Genomic DNA, 17715 nt, shown 5'->3' with positions numbered 1-17715 from the left:
GGCTTTTGGAAATTGCTGGATGAACCAGACTTGTGGAGGTCCACAATTTACTTTCTGAGGTCTTGGCTGATTTCATTTGATTTTCCCATGATGTCAAGCAAAGAGGCACTGAGTTTGAAGGTAGGCCTTGAAATTCTTCCACAGGTACACATCCAATTGACTCAAATGATGTCAATTAGTTTATCAGAAGTTTCTAAAGCTTTATTTTCAGCTTGGAAAATGTTCTGGAATTTTCCAAGCTGTTTAAAGGCACAGTCAATTTAGAGTATGTTAACTTCTGACCCACTGGAATTGTGATTAAGTGAAATAATCTGTCTGTAAACAATTGTTGGAAAAATTACTTGTCATGCACAAAATAGTTGTCCTAACAAACTTGCCAAAACTATAGTTTGTTAAAAAGACATTCCTGGAGTGGTTAAAAAAAACGAGGTATAATGACTCCAACCTAAGTGTATGTAAATTTAGGATTTCAACTGTACATGTAGGCCCCAGTTCAGGTCACCTCACGCTCATGGTAATAATAATGCCTCTATGAGCTATATGGCTGCCTTTATAGAATACAGAAGGCGTCATGGCATTTCATTCAACAAAAATACTGATGATTTAGTCAGATAATTGGTTAATGGGGGGATCTAATGGGTGATGCCCTCACAATAGTCTGACACTTGATGAATCATCTTGAACCAGTTTCCAACTGTGGATACTGTAGTCTTGTTTGTGCTTTTATTTTCACATTTTTCTATCTGGTTACCCTCTTGATTTGGCTTGACCTGCTTTGGATGGTTTAATATGGTATGTGTATTATAGTATATCACGGATCAAAATGCTCATTACAACACGCTGCTATGATTTGTTACAGGTACAAGGGAAACGGATGAGAACAATGAGAACTATTCATCCGAGTCTGCAAACTCAGTTTACAACTTAATGAACCAAACACAGCCAAGAAAGAGGATCCCAAAGGTAACATGAGCTCGCTCGCTCTCTCTCCCTCTTGCTCGCTCGCTCGCTCTCTCTCCCTCTCCCTCTTGCTCGCTCGCTCGCTCTCTCTCCCTCTTGCTCGCTCGCTCGCTCTCTCTCCCTCTTGCTCGCTCGCTCGCTCGCTCTCTCTCCCTCTTGCTCGCTCGCTCGCTCGCTCGCTCTCTCTCCCTCTTGCTCGCTCGCTCTCTCGCTCTCTCTCCCTCTTGCTCGCTCGCTCGCTCGCTCTCTCTCCCTCTTGCTCGCTCGCTCGCTCGCTCTCTCTCCCTCTTGCTCGCTCGCTCGCTCTCTCTCCCTCTTGCTCGCTCGCTCGCTCTCTCTCCCTCTTGCTCGCTCGCTCGCTCTCTCTCCCTCTTGCTCGCTCGCTCGCTCTCTCTCCCTCTTGCTCGCTCGCTCGCTCTCTCTCCCTCTTGCTCGCTCGCTCGCTCTCTCTCCCTCTTGCTCGCTCGCTCGCTCTCTCTCCCTCTTGCTCGCTCGCTCGCTCTCTCTCCCTCTTGCTCGCTCGCTCGCTCTCTCTCCCTCTTGCTCGCTCGCTCGCTCTCTCTCCCTCTTGCTCGCTCGCTCGCTCTCTCTCCCTCTTGCTCGCTCGCTCGCTCTCTCTCCCTCTTGCTCGCTCGCTCGCTCTCTCTCCCTCTTGCTCGCTCGCTCGCTCTCTCTCCCTCTTGCTCGCTCGCTCGCTCTCTCTCCCTCTTGCTCGCTCGCTCGCTCTCTCTCCCTCTTGCTCGCTCGCTCGCTCTCTCTCCCTCTTGCTCGCTCGCTCGCTCTCTCTCCCTCTTGCTCGCTCGCTCGCTCTCTCTCCCTCTTGCTCGCTCGCTCGCTCTCTCTCCCTCTTGCTCGCTCGCTCGCTCTCTCTCCCTCTTGCTCGCTCGCTCGCTCTCTCTCCCTCTTGCTCGCTCGCTCGCTCTCTCTCCCTCTTGCTCGCTCGCTCGCTCTCTCTCCCTCTTGCTCGCTCGCTCGCTCTCTCTCCCTCTCGCTCGCTCGCTCTCTCTCCCTCTCGCTCGCTCGCTCTCTCTCCCTCTCGCTCGCTCGCTCTCTCTCCCTCTTGCTCTCTCTCCCTCTTGCTCTCTCTCCCTCTTGCTCTCTCTCCCTCTTGCTCTCTCTCCCTCTTGCTCGCTCGCCCTCTTGCTCTCTCTCCCTCTTGCTCGCTCGCCCTCTTGCTCGCTCGCTCGCTCGCTCTCCCTCTTGCTCGCTCGCTCGCTCTCCCTCTTGCTCGCTCGCTCGCTCTCCCTCTTGCTCGCTCGCTCTCTCTCCCTCTTGCTCGCTCGCTCTCTCTCCCTCTTGCTCGCTCGCTCTCTCTCCCTCTTGCTCGCTCGCTCTCTCTCCCTCTTGCTCGCTCGCTCTCTCTCCCTCTTGCTCGCTCGCTCTCTCTCCCTCTTGCTCGCTCGCTCGCTCTCTCTCCCTCTTGCTCGCTCGCTCGCTCTCTCTCCCTCTTGCTCGCTCGCTCGCTCTCTCTCCCTCTTGCTCGCTCGCTCGCTCTCTCTCCCTCTTGCTCGCTCGCTCGCTCTCTCTCCCTCTTGCTCGCTCGCTCGCTCTCTCTCCCTCTTGCTCGCTCGCTCTCTCTCCCTCTTGCTCGCTCGCTCGCTCTCGCTCGCTCTTGCTCGCTCGCTCTCTCTCCCTCTTGCTCGCTCGCTCTCTCTCCCTCTTGCTCGCTCGCTCGCTCTCCCTCTTGCTCGCTCGCTCGCTCTCCCTCTTGCTTGCTCGCTCGCTCGCTCTCCCTCTTGCTTGCTCGCTCGCTCTCCCTCTTGCTTGCTTGCTCGCTCGCTCTCCCTCTTGCTTGCTCGCTCGCTCGCTCTCCCTCTTGCTTGCTCGCTCGCTCGCTCTCCCTCTTGCTTGCTCGCTCGCTCGCTCTCCCTCTTGCTTGCTCGCTCGCTCGCTCTCCCTCTTGCTTGCTCGCTCGCTCGCTCTCCCTCTTGCTTGCTCGCTCGCTCTCTCTCCCTCTTGCTTGCTCGCTCGCTCTCTCTCCCGCTCGCTCGCTCGCTCTCTCTCCCGCTCGCTCGCTCGCTCTCTCTCCCGCTCGCTCGCTCGCTCGCTCTCTCTCCCTCGCTCGCTCGCTCTCTCTCCCTCTTGCTCGCTCGCTCGCTCTCTCTCCCTCTTGCTCGCTCGCTCGCTCTCTCTCCCTCTTGCTCGCTCGCTCGCTCTCTCTCCCTCTTGCTCGCTCGCTCGCTCTCTCTCCCTCTTGCTCGCTCGCTCGCTCTCTCTCCCTCTTGCTCGCTCGCTCGCTCTCTCTCCCTCTTGCTCGCTCGCTCGCTCTCTCTCCCTCTTGCTCGCTCGCTCGCTCTCTCTCCCTCTTGCTCGCTCGCTCGCTCTCTCTCCCTCTTGCTCGCTCGCTCGCTCTCTCTCCCTCTTGCTCGCTCGCTCGCTCTCTCTCCCTCTTGCTCGCTCGCTCGCTCTCTCTCCCTCTTGCTCGCTCGCTCGCTCTCTCTCCCTCTTGCTCGCTCGCTCGCTCTCTCTCCCTCTTGCTCGCTCGCTCGCTCTCTCTCCCTCTTGCTCGCTCGCTCGCTCTCTCTCCCTCTTGCTCGCTCGCTCGCTCTCTCTCCCTCTTGCTCGCTCGCTCGCTCTCTCTCCCTCTTGCTCGCTCGCTCGCTCTCTCTCCCTCTTGCTCGCTCGCTCGCTCTCTCTCCCTCTTGCTCGCTCGCTCGCTCTCTCTCCCTCTTGCTCGCTCGCTCGCTCTCTCTCCCTCTTGCTCGCTCGCTCGCTCTCTCTCCCTCTTGCTCGCTCGCTCGCTCTCTCTCCCTCTTGCTCGCTCGCTCTCTCTCCCTCTTGCTCGCTCGCTCTCTCTCCCTCTTGCTCGCTCGCTCGCTCGCTCTCCCTCTTGCTCGCTCGCTCGCTCGCTCTCTTGCTCGCTCGCTCGCTCGCTCGCTCTCCCTCTTGCTCGCTCGCTCGCTCTCCCTCTTGCTCGCTCGCTCGCTCGCTCCCTCTTGCTCGCTCGCTCGCTCGCTCGCTCCCTCTTGCTCGCTCGCTCGCTCGCTCTCTCTCCCTCTTGCTCGCTCGCTCGCTCGCTCTCTCTCCCTCTTGCTCGCTCGCTCGCTCGCTCTCTCTCCCTCTTGCTCGCTCGCTCGCTCTCTCTCCCTCTTGCTCGCTCGCTCGCTCTCTCTCCCTCTTGCTCGCTCGCTCTCTCTCCCTCTTGCTCGCTCGCTCTCTCTCCCTCTTGCTCGCTCGCTCTCTCTCCCTCTTGCTCGCTCGCTCTCTCTCCCTCTTGCTCGCTCGCTCTCTCTCCCTCTTGCTCGCTCGCTCGCTCTCTCTCCCTCTTGCTCGCTCGCTCGCTCTCTCTCCCTCTTGCTCGCTCGCTCGCTCTCTCTCCCTCTTGCTCGCTCGCTCTCTCTCCCTCTTGCTCGCTCGCTCTCTCTCCCTCTCGCTCGCTCGCTCTCTCTCCCTCTTGCTCTCTCGCCCTCTTGCTCTCTCGCCCTCTTGCTCGCTCGCTCGCTCGCTCTCCCTCTTGCTCGCTCGCTCGCTCTCCCTCTTGCTCGCTCGCTCTCTCTCCCTCTTGCTCGCTCGCTCTCTCTCCCTCTTGCTCGCTCGCTCGCTCTCCCTCTTGCTCGCTCGCTCGCTGTCCCTCTTGCTTGCTCGCTCGCTCGCTCTCCCTCTTGCTTGCTCGCTCGCTCGCTCTCCCTCTTGCTTGCTCGCTCGCTCGCTCTCCCTCTTGCTTGCTCGCTCGCTCGCTCTCCCTCTTGCTTGCTCGCTCGCTCGCTCTCCCTCTTGCTTGCTCGCTCGCTCTCTCTCCCTCTTGCTTGCTCGCTCGCTCTCTCTCCCTCTTGCTTGCTCGCTCGCTCTCTCTCCCGCTCGCTCGCTCGCTCTCTCTCCCGCTCGCTCGCTCGCTCTCTCTCCCGCTCGCTCGCTCGCTCGCTCTCGCTCCCTCTTGCTCGCTCGCTCTCTCTCCCTCTTGCTCGCTCGCTCGCTCTCTCTCCCTCTTGCTCGCTCGCTCGCTCTCTCTCCCTCTTGCTCGCTCGCTCGCTCTCTCTCCCTCTTGCTCGCTCGCTCGCTCTCTCTCCCTCTTGCTCGCTCGCTCTCTCTCCCTCTTGCTCGCTCGCTCTCTCTCCCTCTTGCTCGCTCGCTCGCTCTCTCTCCCTCTTGCTCGCTCGCTCGCTCTCTCTCCCTCTTGCTCGCTCGCTCGCTCTCTCTCCCTCTTGCTCGCTCGCTCGCTCTCTCTCCCTCTTGCTCGCTCGCTCGCTCTCTCTCCCTCTTGCTCGCTCGCTCGCTCTCTCTCCCTCTTGCTCGCTCGCTCGCTCTCTCTCCCTCTTGCTCGCTCGCTCGCTCTCTCTCCCTCTTGCTCGCTCGCTCGCTCTCTCTCCCTCTTGCTCGCTCGCTCGCTCTCTCTCCCTCTTGCTCGCTCGCTCTCTCTCCCTCCCTCTTGCTCGCTCGCTCGCTCGCTCTCTCTCCCTCGCTCGCTCGCTCGCTCGCTCTCCCTCTTGCTCGCTCGCTCGCTCTCCCTCTTGCTCGCTCGCTCGCTCGCTCCCTCTTGCTCGCTCGCTCGCTCGCTCGCTCCCTCTTGCTCGCTCGCTCGCTCGCTCTCTCTCCCTCTTGCTCGCTCGCTCGCTCGCTCTCTCTCCCTCTTGCTCGCTCGCTCGCTCGCTCTCTCTCCCTCTTGCTCGCTCGCTCGCTCGCTCTCTCTCCCTCTTGCTCGCTCGCTCGCTCTCTCTCCCTCTTGCTCGCTCGCTCTCTCTCCCTCTTGCTCGCTCGCTCTCTCTCCCTCTTGCTCGCTCGCTCTCTCTCCCTCTTGCTCGCTCGCTCTCTCTCCCTCTTGCTCGCTCGCTCGCTCTCTCTCCCTCTTGCTCGCTCGCTCGCTCTCTCTCCCTCTTGCTCGCTCGCTCGCTCTCTCTCCCTCTTGCTCGCTCGCTCTCTCTCCCTCTTGCTCGCTCGCTCTCTCTCCCTCTCGCTCGCTCGCTCTCTCTCCCTCTTGCTCTCTCTCCCTCTTGCTCGCTCGCCCTCTTGCTCGCTCGCTCGCTCGCTCTCCCTCTTGCTCGCTCGCTCGCTCTCCCTCTTGCTCGCTCGCTCTCTCTCCCTCTTGCTCGCTCGCTCTCTCTCCCTCTTGCTCGCTCGCTCTCTCTCCCTCTTGCTCGCTCGCTCTCTCTCCCTCTTGCTCGCTCGCTCTCTCTCCCTCTTGCTCGCTCGCTCTCTCTCCCTCTTGCTCGCTCGCTCGCTCTCCCTCTTGCTCGCTCGCTCGCTCTCCCTCTTGCTCGCTCGCTCGCTCTCTCTCCCTCTTGCTCGCTCGCTCGCTCTCTCTCCCTCTTGCTCGCTCGCTCGCTCTCTCTCCCTCTTGCTCGCTCGCTCGCTCTCTCTCCCTCTTGCTCGCTCGCTCGCTCTCTCTCCCTCTTGCTCGCTCGCTCTCTCTCCCTCTTGCTCGCTCGCTCTCTCTCCCTCTTGCTCGCTCGCTCTCTCTCACTCTTGCTCGCTCGCTCGCTCTCCCTCTTGCTCGCTCGCTCGCTCTCCCTCTTGCTCGCTCGCTCGCTGTCCCTCTTGCTTGCTCGCTCGCTCGCTCTCCCTCTTGCTTGCTCGCTCGCTCGCTCTCCCTCTTGCTTGCTCGCTCGCTCGCTCTCCCTCTTGCTTGCTCGCTCGCTCGCTCTCCCTCTTGCTTGCTCGCTCGCTCTCTCTCCCTCTTGCTTGCTCGCTCGCTCTCTCTCCCTCTTGCTTGCTCGCTCGCTCTCTCTCCCGCTCGCTCGCTCGCTCTCTCTCCCGCTCGCTCGCTCGCTCTCTCTCCCGCTCGCTCGCTCGCTCGCTCTCTCTCCCGCTCGCTCGCTCGCTCGCTCTCTCTCCCTCTTGCTCGCTCGCTCGCTCTCTCTCCCTCTTGCTCGCTCGCTCGCTCTCTCTCCCTCTTGCTCGCTCGCTCGCTCTCTCTCCCTCTTGCTCGCTCGCTCGCTCTCTCTCCCTCTTGCTCGCTCGCTCGCTCTCTCTCCCTCTTGCTCGCTCGCTCGCTCTCTCTCCCTCTTGCTCGCTCGCTCGCTCTCTCTCCCTCTTGCTCGCTCGCTCGCTCTCTCTCCCTCTTGCTCGCTCGCTCGCTCTCTCTCCCTCTTGCTCGCTCGCTCGCTCTCTCTCCCTCTTGCTCGCTCGCTCGCTCTCTCTCCCTCTTGCTCGCTCGCTCGCTCTCTCTCCCTCTTGCTCGCTCGCTCGCTCTCTCTCCCTCTTGCTCGCTCGCTCGCTCTCTCTCCCTCTTGCTCGCTCGCTCGCTCTCTCTCCCTCTTGCTCGCTCGCTCGCTCTCTCTCCCTCTTGCTCGCTCGCTCGCTCTCTCTCTCTCTCCCTCGCTCGCTCGCTCGCTCCCTCTTGCTCGCTCGCTCGCTCGCTCCCTCTTGCTCGCTCGCTCGCTCGCTCGCTCCCTCTTGCTCGCTCGCTCGCTCGCTCGCTCCCTCTTGCTCGCTCGCTCGCTCGCTCTCTCTCCCTCTTGCTCGCTCGCTCGCTCGCTCTCTCTCCCTCTTGCTCGCTCGCTCGCTCGCTCTCTCTCCCTCTTGCTCGCTCGCTCGCTCGCTCTCTCTCCCTCTTGCTCGCTCGCTCGCTCGCTCTCTCTCCCTCTTGCTCGCTCGCTCGCTCGCTCTCTCTCCCTCTTGCTCGCTCGCTCGCTCTCCCTCTTGCTCGCTCGCTCTCTCTCCCTCTTGCTCGCTCGCTCTCTCTCCCTCTTGCTCGCTCGCTCTCTCTCCCTCTTGCTCGCTCGCTCGCTCTCTCTCCCTCTTGCTCGCTCGCTCGCTCTCTCTCCCTCTTGCTCGCTCGCTCTCTCTCCCTCTCGCTCGCTCGCTCTCTCTCCCTCTTGCTCTCTCTCCCTCTTGCTCTCTCTCCCTCTTGCTCGCTCGCCCTCTTGCTCGCTCGCTCGCTCGCTCGCCCTCTTGCTCGCTCGCTCGCTCTCCCTCTTGCTCGCTCGCTCTCTCTCCCTCTTGCTCGCTCGCTCTCTCTCCCTCTTGCTCGCTCGCTCTCTCTCCCTCTTGCTCGCTCGCTCTCTCTCCCTCTTGCTCGCTCGCTCTCTCTCCCTCTTGCTCGCTCGCTCTCTCTCCCTCTTGCTCGCTCGCTCGCTCTCCCTCTTGCTCGCTCGCTCGCTCTCCCTCTTGCTCGCTCGCTCGCTCTCTCTCCCTCTTGCTCGCTCGCTCGCTCTCTCTCCCTCTTGCTCGCTCGCTCGCTCTCTCTCCCTCTTGCTCGCTCGCTCGCTCTCTCTCCCTCTTGCTCGCTCGCTCGCTCTCTCTCCCTCTTGCTCGCTCGCTCGCTCTCTCTCCCTCTTGCTCGCTCGCTCTCTCTCCCTCTTGCTCGCTCGCTCTCTCTCCCTCTTGCTCGCTCGCTCGCTCTCCCTCTTGCTCGCTCGCTCTCCCTCTTGCTCGCTCGCTCGCTGTCCCTCTTGCTTGCTCGCTCGCTCGCTCTCCCTCTTGCTTGCTCGCTCGCTCGCTCTCCCTCTTGCTTGCTCGCTCGCTCGCTCTCCCTCTTGCTTGCTCGCTCGCTCGCTCTCCCTCTTGCTTGCTCGCTCGCTCGCTCTCCCTCTTGCTTGCTCGCTCGCTCTCTCTCCCTCTTGCTTGCTCGCTCGCTCTCTCTCCCTCTTGCTTGCTCGCTCGCTCTCTCTCCCGCTCGCTCGCTCGCTCGCTCTCCCGCTCGCTCGCTCGCTCTCTCTCCCGCTCGCTCGCTCGCTCGCTCTCTCTCCCTCTTGCTCGCTCGCTCGCTCTCTCTCCCGCTTGCTCGCTCGCTCGCTCTCCCGCTTGCTCGCTCGCTCGCCCTCTTGCTCGCTCGCTCGCTCTCTCTCCCTCTTGCTCGCTCGCTCTCTCTCCCTCTTGCTCGCTCGCTCGCTCTCTCTCCCTCTTGCTCGCTCGCTCGCTCTCTCTCCCTCTTGCTCGCTCGCTCGCTCTCTCTCCCTCTTGCTCGCTCGCTCGCTCTCTCTCCCTCTTGCTCGCTCGCTCGCTCTCTCTCCCTCTTGCTCGCTCGCTCGCTCTCTCTCCCTCTTGCTCGCTCGCTCGCTCTCTCTCCCTCTTGCTCGCTCGCTCGCTCTCTCTCCCTCTTGCTCGCTCGCTCGCTCTCTCTCCCTCTTGCTCGCTCGCTCGCTCTCTCTCCCTCTTGCTCGCTCGCTCGCTCTCTCTCCCTCTTGCTCGCTCGCTCGCTCTCTCTCCCTCTTGCTCGCTCGCTCGCTCTCTCTCCCTCTTGCTCGCTCGCTCGCTCTCTCTCCCTCTTGCTCGCTCGCTCGCTCTCTCTCCCTCTTGCTCGCTCGCTCGCTCTCTCTCCCTCTTGCTCGCTCGCTCGCTCTCTCTCCCTCTTGCTCGCTCGCTCGCTCTCTCTCCCTCTTGCTCGCTCGCTCGCTCTCTCTCCCTCTTGCTCGCTCGCTCGCTCTCTCTCCCTCTTGCTCGCTCGCTCGCTCTCTCTCCCTCTTGCTCGCTCGCTCGCTCTCTCTCCCTCTTGCTCGCTCGCTCGCTCGCTCTCCCTCTTGCTCGCTCGCTCGCTCGCTCTCTCTCCCTCTTGCTCGCTCGCTCGCTCGCTCGCTCTCTCTCCCTCGCTCGCTCGCTCGCTCGCTCTCTCTCCCTCTTGCTCGCTCGCTCGCTCGCTCTCTCTCCCTCTTGCTCGCTCGCTCGCTCGCTCTCCCTCTTGCTCGCTCGCTCGCTCGCTCTCTCTCCCTCTTGCTCGCTCCCTCGCTCGCTCTCTCTCCCTCTTGCTCGCTCGCTCGCTCGCTCTCTCTCCCTCTTGCTCGCTCGCTCGCTCGCTCTCTCTCCCTCTTGCTCGCTCGCTCGCTCGCTCTCTCTCCCTCTTGCTCGCTCGCTCGCTCTCTCTCCCTCTTGCTCGCTCGCTCGCTCGCTCTCTCTCCCTCTTGCTCGCTCGCTCTCTCTCCCTCTTGCTCGCTCGCTCTCTCTCCCTCTTGCTCGCTCGCTCTCTCTCCCTCTAGCTCGCTCGCTCTCTCTCCCTCTTGCTCGCTCGCTCTCTCTCCCTCTTGCTCGCTCGCTCTCTCTCCCTCTTGCTCGCTCGCTCTCTCTCCCTCTTGCTCGCTCGCTCTCTCTCTCTCCCTCTTGCTCGCTCGCTCGCTCGCTCGCTCTCTCTCCCTCTTGCTCGCTCGCTCGCTCGCTCGCTCTCTCTCCCTCTTGCTCGCTCGCTCGCTCGCTCGCTCTCTCTCCCTCTTGCTCGCTCGCTCGCTCTCTCTCTCTCCCTCTTGCTCGCTCGCTCGCTCGCTCTCTCTCCCTCTTGCTCGCTCGCTCGCTCGCTCTCTCTCCCTCTTGCTCGCTCGCTCGCTCGCTCTCTCTCCCTCTTGCTCGCTCGCTCGCTCTCTCTCCCTCTTGCTCGCTCGCTCGCTCGCTCTCTCTCCCTCTTGCTCGCTCGCTCGCTCTCTCTCCCTCCCTCTTGCTCGCTCGCTCTCTCTCCCTCCCTCTTGCTCGCTCGCTCTCTCTCTCTCCCTCTTGCTCGCTCGCTCTCTCTCTCTCCCTCTTGCTCGCTCGCTCTCTCTCTCTCCCTCTTGCTCGCTCGCTCTCTCTCTCTCCCTCTTGCTCGCTCGCTCGCTCTCTCTCCCTCTTGCTCGCTCGCTCGCTCTCTCTCCCTCTTGCTCGCTCGCTCGCTCTCTCTCCCTCTTGCTCGCTCGCTCGCTCTCTCTCCCTCTTGCTCGCTCGCTCGCTCTCTCTCCCTCTTGCTCGCTCGCTCGCTCTCCCTCTTGCTCGCTCGCTCGCTCTCCCTCTTGCTCGCTCGCTCGCTCTCCCTCTTGCTCGCTCGCTCGCTCGCTCTCTCTCCCTCTTGCTCGCTCGCTCGCTCGCTCTCTCTCCCTCTTGCTCGCTCGCTCGCTCTCTCTCCCTCTTGCTCGCTCGCTCGCTCTCTCTCCCTCTTGCTCGCTCGCTCGCTCTCCCTCTTGCTCGCTCGCTCGCTCTCCCTCTTGCTCGCTCGCTCGCTCTCCCTCTTGCTCGCTCGCTCGCTCGCTCTCCCTCTTGCTCGCTCGCTCGCTCGCTCTCCCTCTTGCTCGCTCGCTCGCTCGCTCTCCCTCTTGCTCGCTCGCTCGCTCTCTCTCCCTCTTGCTCGCTCGCTCGCTCCCTCTCCCTCTTGCTCGCTCGCTCGCTCTCTCTCCCTCTTGCTCGCTCGCTCGCTCTCTCTCCCTCTTGCTCGCTCGCTCTCTCTCCCGCTCGCTCGCTCGCTCGCTCTCTCTCCCTCTTGCTCGCTCGCTCGCTCTCTCTCCCTCTTGCTCGCTCTCTCTCCCTCTTTCTCGCTCTCTCTCCCTCTTGCTCGCTCGCTCTCTCTCCCTCTTGCTCGCTCGCTCTCTCTCCCTCTTGCTCGCTCGCTCTCTCTCCCTCTTGCTCGCTCTCTCTCCCTCTTGCTCGCTCTCTCTCCCTCTTGCTCGCTCTCTCTCCCTCTTGCTCGCTCGCTCGCTCTCCCTCTTGCTCGCTCGCTCGCTCGCTCTCCCTCTTGCTCGCTCGCTCGCTCTCTCTCCCTCTTGCTCGCTCGCTCGCTCTCTCTCCCTCTTGCTCGCTCGCTCTCTCTCCCTCTTGCTCGCTCGCTCGCTCTCTCTCCCTCTTGCTCGCTCGCTCTCTCTCCCTCTTGCTCGCTCGCTCTCTCTCCCTCTTGCTCGCTCGCTCTCTCTCCCTCTTGCTCGCTCGCTCTCTCTCCCTCTTGCTCGCTCGCTCTCTCTCCCTCTTGCTCGCTCGCTCTCTCTCCCTCTTGCTCGCTCGCTCTCTCTCCCTCTTGCTCGCTCGCTCTCTCTCCCTCTTGCTCGCTCGCTCTCTCTCCCTCTTGCTCGCTCGCTCTCTCTCCCTCTTGCTCGCTCGCTCTCTCTCCCTCTTGCTCGCTCGCTCTCTCTCCCTCTTGCTCGCTCGCTCTCTCTCCCTCTTGCTCGCTCGCTCTCTCTCCCTCTTGCTCGCTCGCTCTCTCTCCCTCTTGCTCGCTCGCTCTCTCTCCCTCTTGCTCGCTCGCTCTCTCTCCCTCTTGCTCGCTCGCTCTCTCTCCCTCTTGCTCGCTCGCTCTCTCTCCCTCTTGCTCGCTCGCTCTCTCTCCCTCTTGCTCGCTCGCTCTCTCTCCCTCTTGCTCGCTCGCTCTCTCTCCCTCTTGCTCGCTCGCTCTCTCTCCCTCTTGCTCGCTCGCTCTCTCTCCCTCTTGCTCGCTCGCTCTCTCTCCCTCTTGCTCGCTCGCTCTCTCTCCCTCTTGCTCGCTCGCTCTCTCTCCCTCTTGCTCGCTCGCTCTCTCTCCCTCTTGCTCGCTCGCTCTCTCTCCCTCTTGCTCGCTCGCTCTCTCTCCCTCTTGCTCGCTCGCTCTCTCTCCCTCTTGCTCGCTCGCTCTCTCTCCCTCTTGCTCGCTCGCTCTCTCTCCCTCTTGCTCGCTCGCTCGCTCGCTCTCTCTCCCTCTTGCTCGCTCGCTCGCTCGCTCTCTCCCTCTTGCTCGCTCGCTCGCTCGCTCTCTCTCCCTCTTGCTCGCTCGCTCGCTCGCTCTCTCTCCCTCTTGCTCGCTCGCTCGCTCGCTCTCTCTCCCTCTTGCTCGCTCGCTCGCTCGCTCTCTCTCCCTCTTGCTCGCTCGCTCGCTCTCCCTCTTGCTCGCTCGCTCGCTCTCTCTCCCTCTTGCTCGCTCGCTCGCTCTCTCTCCCTCTTGCTCGCTCGCTCGCTCTCTCTCCCTCTTGCTCGCTCGCTCGCTCGCTCTCCCTCTTGCTCGCTCGCTCGCTCGCTCTCCCTCTTGCTCGCTCGCTCGCTCGCTCGCTCTCCCTCTTGCTCGCTCGCTCGCTCGCTCGCTCTCCCTCTTGCTCGCTCGCTCGCTCGCTCGCTCTCCCTCTTGCTCGCTCGCTCGCTCGCTCTCTCTCCCTCTTGCTCGCTCGCTCGCTCGCTCTCTCTCCCTCTTGCTCGCTCGCTCGCTCGCTCTCTCTCCCTCTTGCTCGCTCGCTCGCTCGCTCTCTCTCCCTCTTGCTCGCTCGCTCGCTCGCTCTCTCTCCCTCTTGCTCGCTCGCTCGCTCGCTCTCTCTCCCTCTTGCTCGCTCGCTCGCTCGCTCTCTCTCCCTCTTGCTCGCTCGCTCGCTCGCTCTCTCTCCCTCTTGCTCGCTCGCTCGCTCGCTCTCTCTCCCTCTTGCTCGCTCGCTCGCTCGCTCTCTCTCCCTCTTGCTCGCTCGCTCGCTCGCTCTCTCTCCCTCTTGCTCGCTCGCTCGCTCGCTCTCTCTCCCTCTTGCTCGCTCGCTCGCTCGCTCTCTCTCCCTCTTGCTCGCTCGCTCGCTCGCTCTCTCTCCCTCTTGCTCGCTCGCTCGCTCGCTCTCTCTCCCTCTTGCTCGCTCGCTCGCTCGCTCTCCCTCTTGCTCGCTCGCTCGCTCTCCCTCCCTCTTGCTCGCTCGCTCTCTCTCCCTCCCTCTTGCTCGCTCGCTCTCTCTCCCTCCCTCTTGCTCGCTCGCTCTCTCTCTCTCCCTCTTGCTCGCTCGCTCTCTCTCTCTCCCTCTTGCTCGCTCGCTCTCTCTCTCTCCCTCTTGCTCGCTCGCTCTCTCTCTCTCCCTCTTGCTCGCTCGCTCGCTCTCTCTCCCTCTTGCTCGCTCGCTCGCTCTCTCTCCCTCTTGCTCGCTCGCTCGCTCTCCCTCTTGCTCGCTCGCTCGCTCTCCCTCTTGCTCGCTCGCTCGCTCTCCCTCTTGCTCGCTCGCTCGCTCTCCCTCTTGCTCGCTCGCTCGCTCTCCCTCTTGCTCGCTCGCTCGCTCGCTCTCCCTCTTGCTCGCTCGCTCGCTCTCCCTCCCTCTTGCTCGCTCGCTCGCTCGCTCTCCCTCTTGCTCGCTCGCTCGCTCGCTCTCTCTCCCTCTTGCTCGCTCGCTCGCTCGCTCTCTCTCCCTCTTGCTCGCTCGCTCGCTCTCTCTCCCTCTCGCTCGCTCGCTCGCTCTCCCTCTCGCTCGCTCGCTCGCTCTCTCTCCCTCTCGCTCGCTCGCTCGCTCTCTCTCCCTCTCGCTCGCTCGCTCGCTCTCTCTCCCTCTCGCTCGCTCGCTCGCTCTCTCTCCCTCTCGCTCGCTCGCTCTCTCTCCCTCTCGCTCGCTCGCTCTCTCTCCCGCTCGCTCGCTCGCTCTCTCTCTCTCTCCCTCTTGCTCGCTCGCTCGCTCTCTCTCCCTCTTGCTCGCTCGCTCGCTCTCTCTCCCTCTTGCTCGCTCGCTCGCTCTCTCTCCCTCTTGCTCGCTCGCTCGCTCGCTCGCTCTCCCTCTTGCTCGCTCGCTCGCTCGCTCGCTCTCCCTCTTGCTCGCTCGCTCGCTCGCTCTCCCTCTTGCTCGCTCTCCCTCTTGCTCGCTCTCCCTCTTGCTCGCTCTCCCTCTTGCTCGCTCGCTCGCTCGCTCGCTCTTGCTCGCTCGCTCGCTCTCCCTCTTGCTCGCTCGCTCGCTCTCTCTCCCTCTTGCTCGCTCGCTCGCTCTCTCTCCCTCTTGCTCGCTCGCTCGCTCGCTCGCTCTCCCTCTTGCTCGCTCGCTCGCTCGCTCTCCCTCTTGCTCGCTCTCCCTCTTGCTCGCCCTCTTGCTCGCTCTCCCTCTTGCTCGCTCTCCCTCTTGCTCGCTCTCCCTCTTGCTCGCTCTCCCTCTTGCTCGCTCTCCCTCTTGCTCGCTCGCTCGCTCTCCCTCTTGCTCGCTCGCTCGCTCTCCCTCTTGCTCGCTCGCTCGCTCTCCCTCTTGCTCGCTCGCTCGCTCTCCCTCTTGCTCGCTCGCTCGCTCTCCCTCTTGCTCGCTCGCTCGCTCTCCCTCTTGCTCGCTCGCTCGCTCGCTCTCCCTCTTGCTCGCTCGCTCGCTCGCTCTCCCTCTTGCTCGCTCGCTCGCTCGCTCTCCCTCTTGCTCGCTCGCTCGCTCGCTCTCCCTCTTGCTCGCTCGCTCGCTCCCTCTCCCTCTTGCTCGCTCGCTCGCTCTCTCTCCCTCTTGCTCGCTCGCTCGCTCTCTCTCCCTCTTGCTCGCTCGCTCTCTCCCGCTCGCTCGCTCGCTCGCTCTCTCTCCCTCTTGCTCGCTCGCTCGCTCTCTCTCCCTCTTGCTCGCTCTCTCTCCCTCTTGCTCGCTCGCTCTCTCTCCCTCTTGCTCGCTCGCTCTCTCTCCCTCTTGCTCGCTCTCTCTCCCTCTTGCTCGCTCTCTCTCCCTCTTGCTCGCTCTCTCTCCCTCTTGCTCGCTCTCTCTCCCTCTTGCTCGCTCGCTCGCTCGCTCGCTCTCCCTCTTGCTCGCTCGCTCGCTCGCTCGCTCTCCCTCTTGCTCGCTCGCTCGCTCTCTCTCCCTCTTGCTCGCTCGCTCGCTCTCTCTCCCTCTTGCTCGCTCGCTCGCTCTCTCTCCCTCTTGCTCGCTCGCTCGCTCTCTCTCCCTCTTGCTCGCTCGCTCGCTCTCTCTCCCTCTTGCTCGCTCGCTCTCTCTCCCTCTTGCTCGCTCGCTCTCTCTCCCTCTTGCTCGCTCGCTCTCTCTCCCTCTTGCTCGCTCGCTCTCTCTCCCTCTTGCTCGCTCGCTCTCTCTCCCTCTTGCTCGCTCGCTCTCTCTCCCTCTTGCTCGCTCGCTCTCTCTCCCTCTTGCTCGCTCGCTCGCTCTCTCTCCCTCTTGCTCGCTCGCTCGCTCTCTCTCCCTCTTGCTCGCTCGCTCGCTCTCTCTCCCTCTTGCTCGCTCGCTCTCTCCCGCTCGCTCGCTCGCTCGCTCTCTCTCCCTCTTGCTCGCTCGCTCGCTCTCTCTCCCTCTTGCTCGCTCTCTCTCCCTCTTGCTCGCTCGCTCTCTCTCCCTCTTGCTCGCTCTCTCTCCCTCTTGCTCGCTCTCTCTCCCTCTTGCTCGCTCTCTCTCCCTCTTGCTCGCTCTCTCTCCCTCTTGCTCGCTCGCTCGCTCGCTCTCCCTCTTGCTCGCTCGCTCGCTCGCTCTCCCTCTTGCTCGCTCGCTCGCTCTCTCTCCCTCTTGCTCGCTCGCTCGCTCTCTCTCCCTCTTGCTCGCTCGCTCGCTCTCTCTCCCTCTTGCTCGCTCTCTCTCCCTCTTGCTCGCTCGCTCTCTCTCCCTCTTGCTCGCTCGCTCTCTCTCCCTCTTGCTCGCTCGCTCTCTCTCCCTCTTGCTCGCTCGCTCGCTCTCTCTCCCTCTTGCTCGCTCGCTCGCTCTCTCTCCCTCTTGCTCGCTCGCTCGCTCTCTCTCCCTCTTGCTCGCTCGCTCGCTCTCTCTCCCTCTTGCTCGCTCGCTCGCTCTCTCTCCCTCTTGCGCGCTCGCTCGCTCTCTCTCCCTCTTGCGCGCTCCCTCTCCCTCTTGCTCGCTCGCTCGCTCTCTCTCCCTCTTGCTCGCTCGCTCGCTCTCTCTCCCTCTTGCTCGCTCGCTCTCTCTCCCTCTTGCTCGCTCTCTCTCCCTCTTGCTCGCTCGCTCGCTCGCTCTCCCTCTTGCTCGCTCGCTCGCTCTCCCTCTTGCTCGCTCGCTCGCTCTCTCTCCCTCTTGCTCGCTCGCTCGCTCTCCCTCTTGCTCGCTCGCTCGCTCGCTCTCCCTCTTGCTCGCTCGCTCGCTCTCTCTCCCTCTTGCTCGCTCGCTCGCTCTCTCTCCCTCTTGCTCGCTCGCTCGCTCTCTCTCCCTCTTGCTCGCTCGCTCGCTCTCTCTCCCTCTTGCTCGCTCGCTCGCTCTCTCTCCCTCTTGCTCGCTCGCTCGCTCTCTCTCCCTCTTGCTCGCTCGCTCGCTCTCTCTCCCTCTTGCTCGCTCTCTCTCCCTCTTGCTCGCTCTCTCTCCCTCTTGCTCGCTCTCTCTCCCTCTTGCTCGCTCGCTCGCTCTCTCTCCCTCTTGCTCGCTCTCTCTCCCTCTTGCTCGCTCGCTCGCTCTCTCTCCCTCTTGCTCGCTCGCTCTCTCTCCCTCTTGCTCGCTCTCTCTCCCTCTTGCTCGCTCGCTCGCTCTCTCTCCCTCTTGCTCGCTCGCTCGCTCTCTCTCCCTCTTGCTCGCTCGCTCTCTCTCCCTCTTGCTCGCTCGCTCGCTCTCTCTCCCTCTTGCTCGCTCGCTCGCTCTCTCTCCCTCTTGCTCGCTCGCTCGCTCTCTCTCCCTCTTGCTCGCTCGCTCGCTCTCTCTCCCTCTTGCTCGCTCGCTCGCTCTCTCTCCCTCTTGCTCGCTCGCTCGCTCTCTCTCTCCCTCTTGCTCGCTCGCTCGCTCTCTCTCTCCCTCTTGCTCGCTCGCTCGCTCTCTCTCTCTCCCTCTTGCTCGCTCGCTCGCTCTCTCTCTCTCCCTCTTGCTCGCTCGCTCGCTCTCCCTCTTGCTCGCTCGCTCGCTCGCTCTCCCTCTTGCTCGCTCGCTCGCTCTCTATCCCTCTTGCTCGCTCGCTCGCTCTCTATCCCTCTTGCTCGCTCGCTCGCTCTCTCTCCCTCTTGCTCGCTCGCTCGCTCCCTCTCCCTCTTGCTCGCTCGCTCGCTCTCTCTCCCTCTTGCTCGCTCGCTCGCTCTCTCTCCCTCTTGCTCGCTCGCTCGCTCTCTCTCCCTCTTGCTCGCTCGCTCGCTCTCTCTCCCTCTTGCTCGCTCGCTCGCTCGCTCTCTCTCCCTCTTGCTCGCTTTCTCTTTCGCTCTCTCTCCCTCTTGCTCGTTCGCTCGCTCGCTCGCTCTCTCTCCCTCTTGCTCGCTCGCTCGCTCGCTCGCTCTCTCTCCCTCTTGCTCGCTCGCTCGCTCGCTCTCTCTCTGGGCCAACATACAGAGTCCGCTCGCTCGCTCTCTCTCTGGGCCAACATACAGAGTCCGCTCGCTCGCTCTCTCTCTGGGCCAACATACAGAGTCCGCTCGCTCGCTCGCTCTCTGGGCCAACATACAGAGTCCGCTCGCTCGCTCGCTCGCTCTCTGGGCCAACATACAGAGTCCGCTCGCTCGCTCGCTCGCTCTCTGGGCCAACATACAGAGTCCGCTCGCTCGCTCTCTCTCTGGGCCAACATACAGAGTCCCCT

The 17715-nt window shown here is 63.1% G+C and overlaps 1 protein-coding gene across 4 annotated transcripts in view; it reads left to right on the top strand.

Moving 5' to 3' along the window:
- The window catches only part of mical2b (microtubule associated monooxygenase, calponin and LIM domain containing 2b), a 95706-nt gene that overhangs the window by 40053 nt on the left and 37938 nt on the right, over positions 1–17715 (top strand). For all 4 annotated transcript variants that reach the window (XM_055933548.1, XM_055933545.1, XM_055933544.1 and 1 more), the window contains exon 14: positions 860–963. In XM_055933548.1, the coding sequence (XP_055789523.1) occupies positions 860–963 (104 nt within the window). The remainder of the gene's footprint in view (positions 1–859; positions 964–17715) is intronic.

This window comes from Salvelinus fontinalis, chromosome 9 (genome assembly GCF_029448725.1).
Source record: "Salvelinus fontinalis isolate EN_2023a chromosome 9, ASM2944872v1, whole genome shotgun sequence".
NCBI classification, from domain to species: Eukaryota; Metazoa; Chordata; class Actinopteri; order Salmoniformes; family Salmonidae; genus Salvelinus; species Salvelinus fontinalis.
This window is presented reverse-complemented; position numbering and strand designations above follow the sequence as displayed.